Raw genomic sequence first — 1,795 nt, forward strand, 5'->3', positions numbered from 1 at the left:
CTAGGTTACGTAGGTCTCACGAGTCATGAGCAGGTTTAGTAGAGTCATGCGGATCGGTACGGAGACGTCTGTACTTATCTTCGAAAGGCTGCCGAACCCTTAGGAAACTTCACATTCTTGTATTCTTGTAGTGCGAATTTGTTGATTCCGGTCACTAAATTTATGTTATTCTATTCTCTTACAGATGGTGAGGAGACGTGCTACCGGGAAGGATGACCAGCCACCAGTACCACCAACTAGGGCCACGAGAGGTCGAGGTCGCGTTAGGGGTCGCGGTGGGGGAAGAGGTACAGCTCGTACAACAGCTAGAGCAGCACCTGTAGATCCACCAGTTGCTCCAGCTCAGTAGTAGGTTACAGATGTTGTTGAGCCACCGGGACCATCTTAGGCCCCAGTTGTACCTATTATGATTCCAGGCCTTCAGGAGGCTTTAGCGCAGATATTGACTGTTTGCACCGGCCTTGCTCAGGAAGTTTCTGTTCCGGCCATGGCAGCCACTTCTCAGGCCAGGGGAGGTACTCAGACTCCCGCCGCCTATAATCCAGAGTAGGTGATACAGGGACTTCAGACACCGGGGATACTATCAGCCCAACCGATTGTAGTTACTCAGGCCCAGGTGGGTCCCGTTATGACTGATGATGAGCAAAGGAGACTAGAGAGATTTGGGAGGCTCCAGCCTCTAGAATTCAGTGGGGTTGAGTTTGAAGATGCCCAGGACTTTTTGGACAGCGAATTCTTCGCACGGCAGGTATTCTGGAGACAGTGGGGTCTCATTCACTACTTTTTAGTTTATTGGGCTGCCTTCAGATGGTGGGAGGCTTAAGCGAGGCGTATGCCAGTCGGTGCAGCACCACTTACATGGCATGAGTTCTCTGTTCTCTTCTAGGAGAAGTTCGTGCCCTAGTCTTGCAGGGAGGAGATGCGTAGACAGTTTGAGCAGCTATGTCAGGATGGCATGTCTGTGACTCAGTACGAGATAAGATTTTTTGAGTTGGACCGTCACGTAGTTTGGTTGGTTCCCACGGATAGGGAGAGGATTAGGAGGTTCATTGATGGCCTCACATATCAGTTGCGTTTGCTTATGACTCGAGAGAGGGTATCTGGTGCTACTTTCGATGAGGTGGTCGATATTACTCGACAGATAGAGATGGTCTGTAGTCAGGAGAGGGAGGCCAAGAGGCCTCGAGGTTCGGGTGGTCCTAGTGGTGTTCATTCTGGGGGACAGCCTTACCACAGTAGAGGTCGTCCTTATAAGCCCGCTCAGATGGCTCGTCTAGTTCACCGTGGTGCATCATCCAGCCATGGTTCATATAGTGCTCGTCAGAGTCAATCATCTCTCAGTGCCCTTCTAGCTCAGAGTTCATCCCGTGCTCCTTCAATTCAGGGTTCATATGTATCGGGTGCTTCTAGCTGGTATTTTGGTTCTCGCGGTCCGCCTCAGTACTTGCCATCACGATGGTTCACGGAGGGATAAATTGCATCATGACAAGTTGGTATCAGAGTTCTAGGTTCATAGGTGTCGTGAGACACAACCCGGTCAAGCAACCTCCCCAACACGCCAATGGCTATCTTGGACAGGCAGGTCAGAAAACTAAGGTCAAAGAACATTGCTTCGGTAAAGGTCCAGTGGAGGGATCAGCGAGTCGAGGAGTTGACTTGGGAGACCGAGCAGGATATGCGCAACTGTTATACTCATATTTTCACGGCTTCAGGTATGTCTTTATGCTCGTTTGAGGACGAACAATTGTTTTTAGACGGGAAGGATGTAACGTCCTGGCCAGTCATTTTGAGAGTT

The 1,795-nt window shown here is 50.3% G+C and overlaps 1 protein-coding gene across 1 annotated transcript; it reads left to right on the forward strand.

Annotated features, from left to right (window-relative positions):
• The first annotated feature begins 919 nt into the window (after positions 1-919).
• On the forward strand, positions 920-1,474 carry LOC138896306 (uncharacterized). Its single transcript, XM_070181105.1, has one exon. It carries the CDS (start codon positions 920-922, stop codon positions 1,472-1,474), a length of 555 nt encoding a protein of 184 aa, XP_070037206.1.
• Positions 1,475-1,795: the final 321 nt, after the last annotated feature.

This window comes from Nicotiana tomentosiformis, chromosome 7 (assembly GCF_000390325.3).
Source record: "Nicotiana tomentosiformis chromosome 7, ASM39032v3, whole genome shotgun sequence".
NCBI classification, from domain to species: Eukaryota; Viridiplantae; Streptophyta; class Magnoliopsida; order Solanales; family Solanaceae; genus Nicotiana; species Nicotiana tomentosiformis.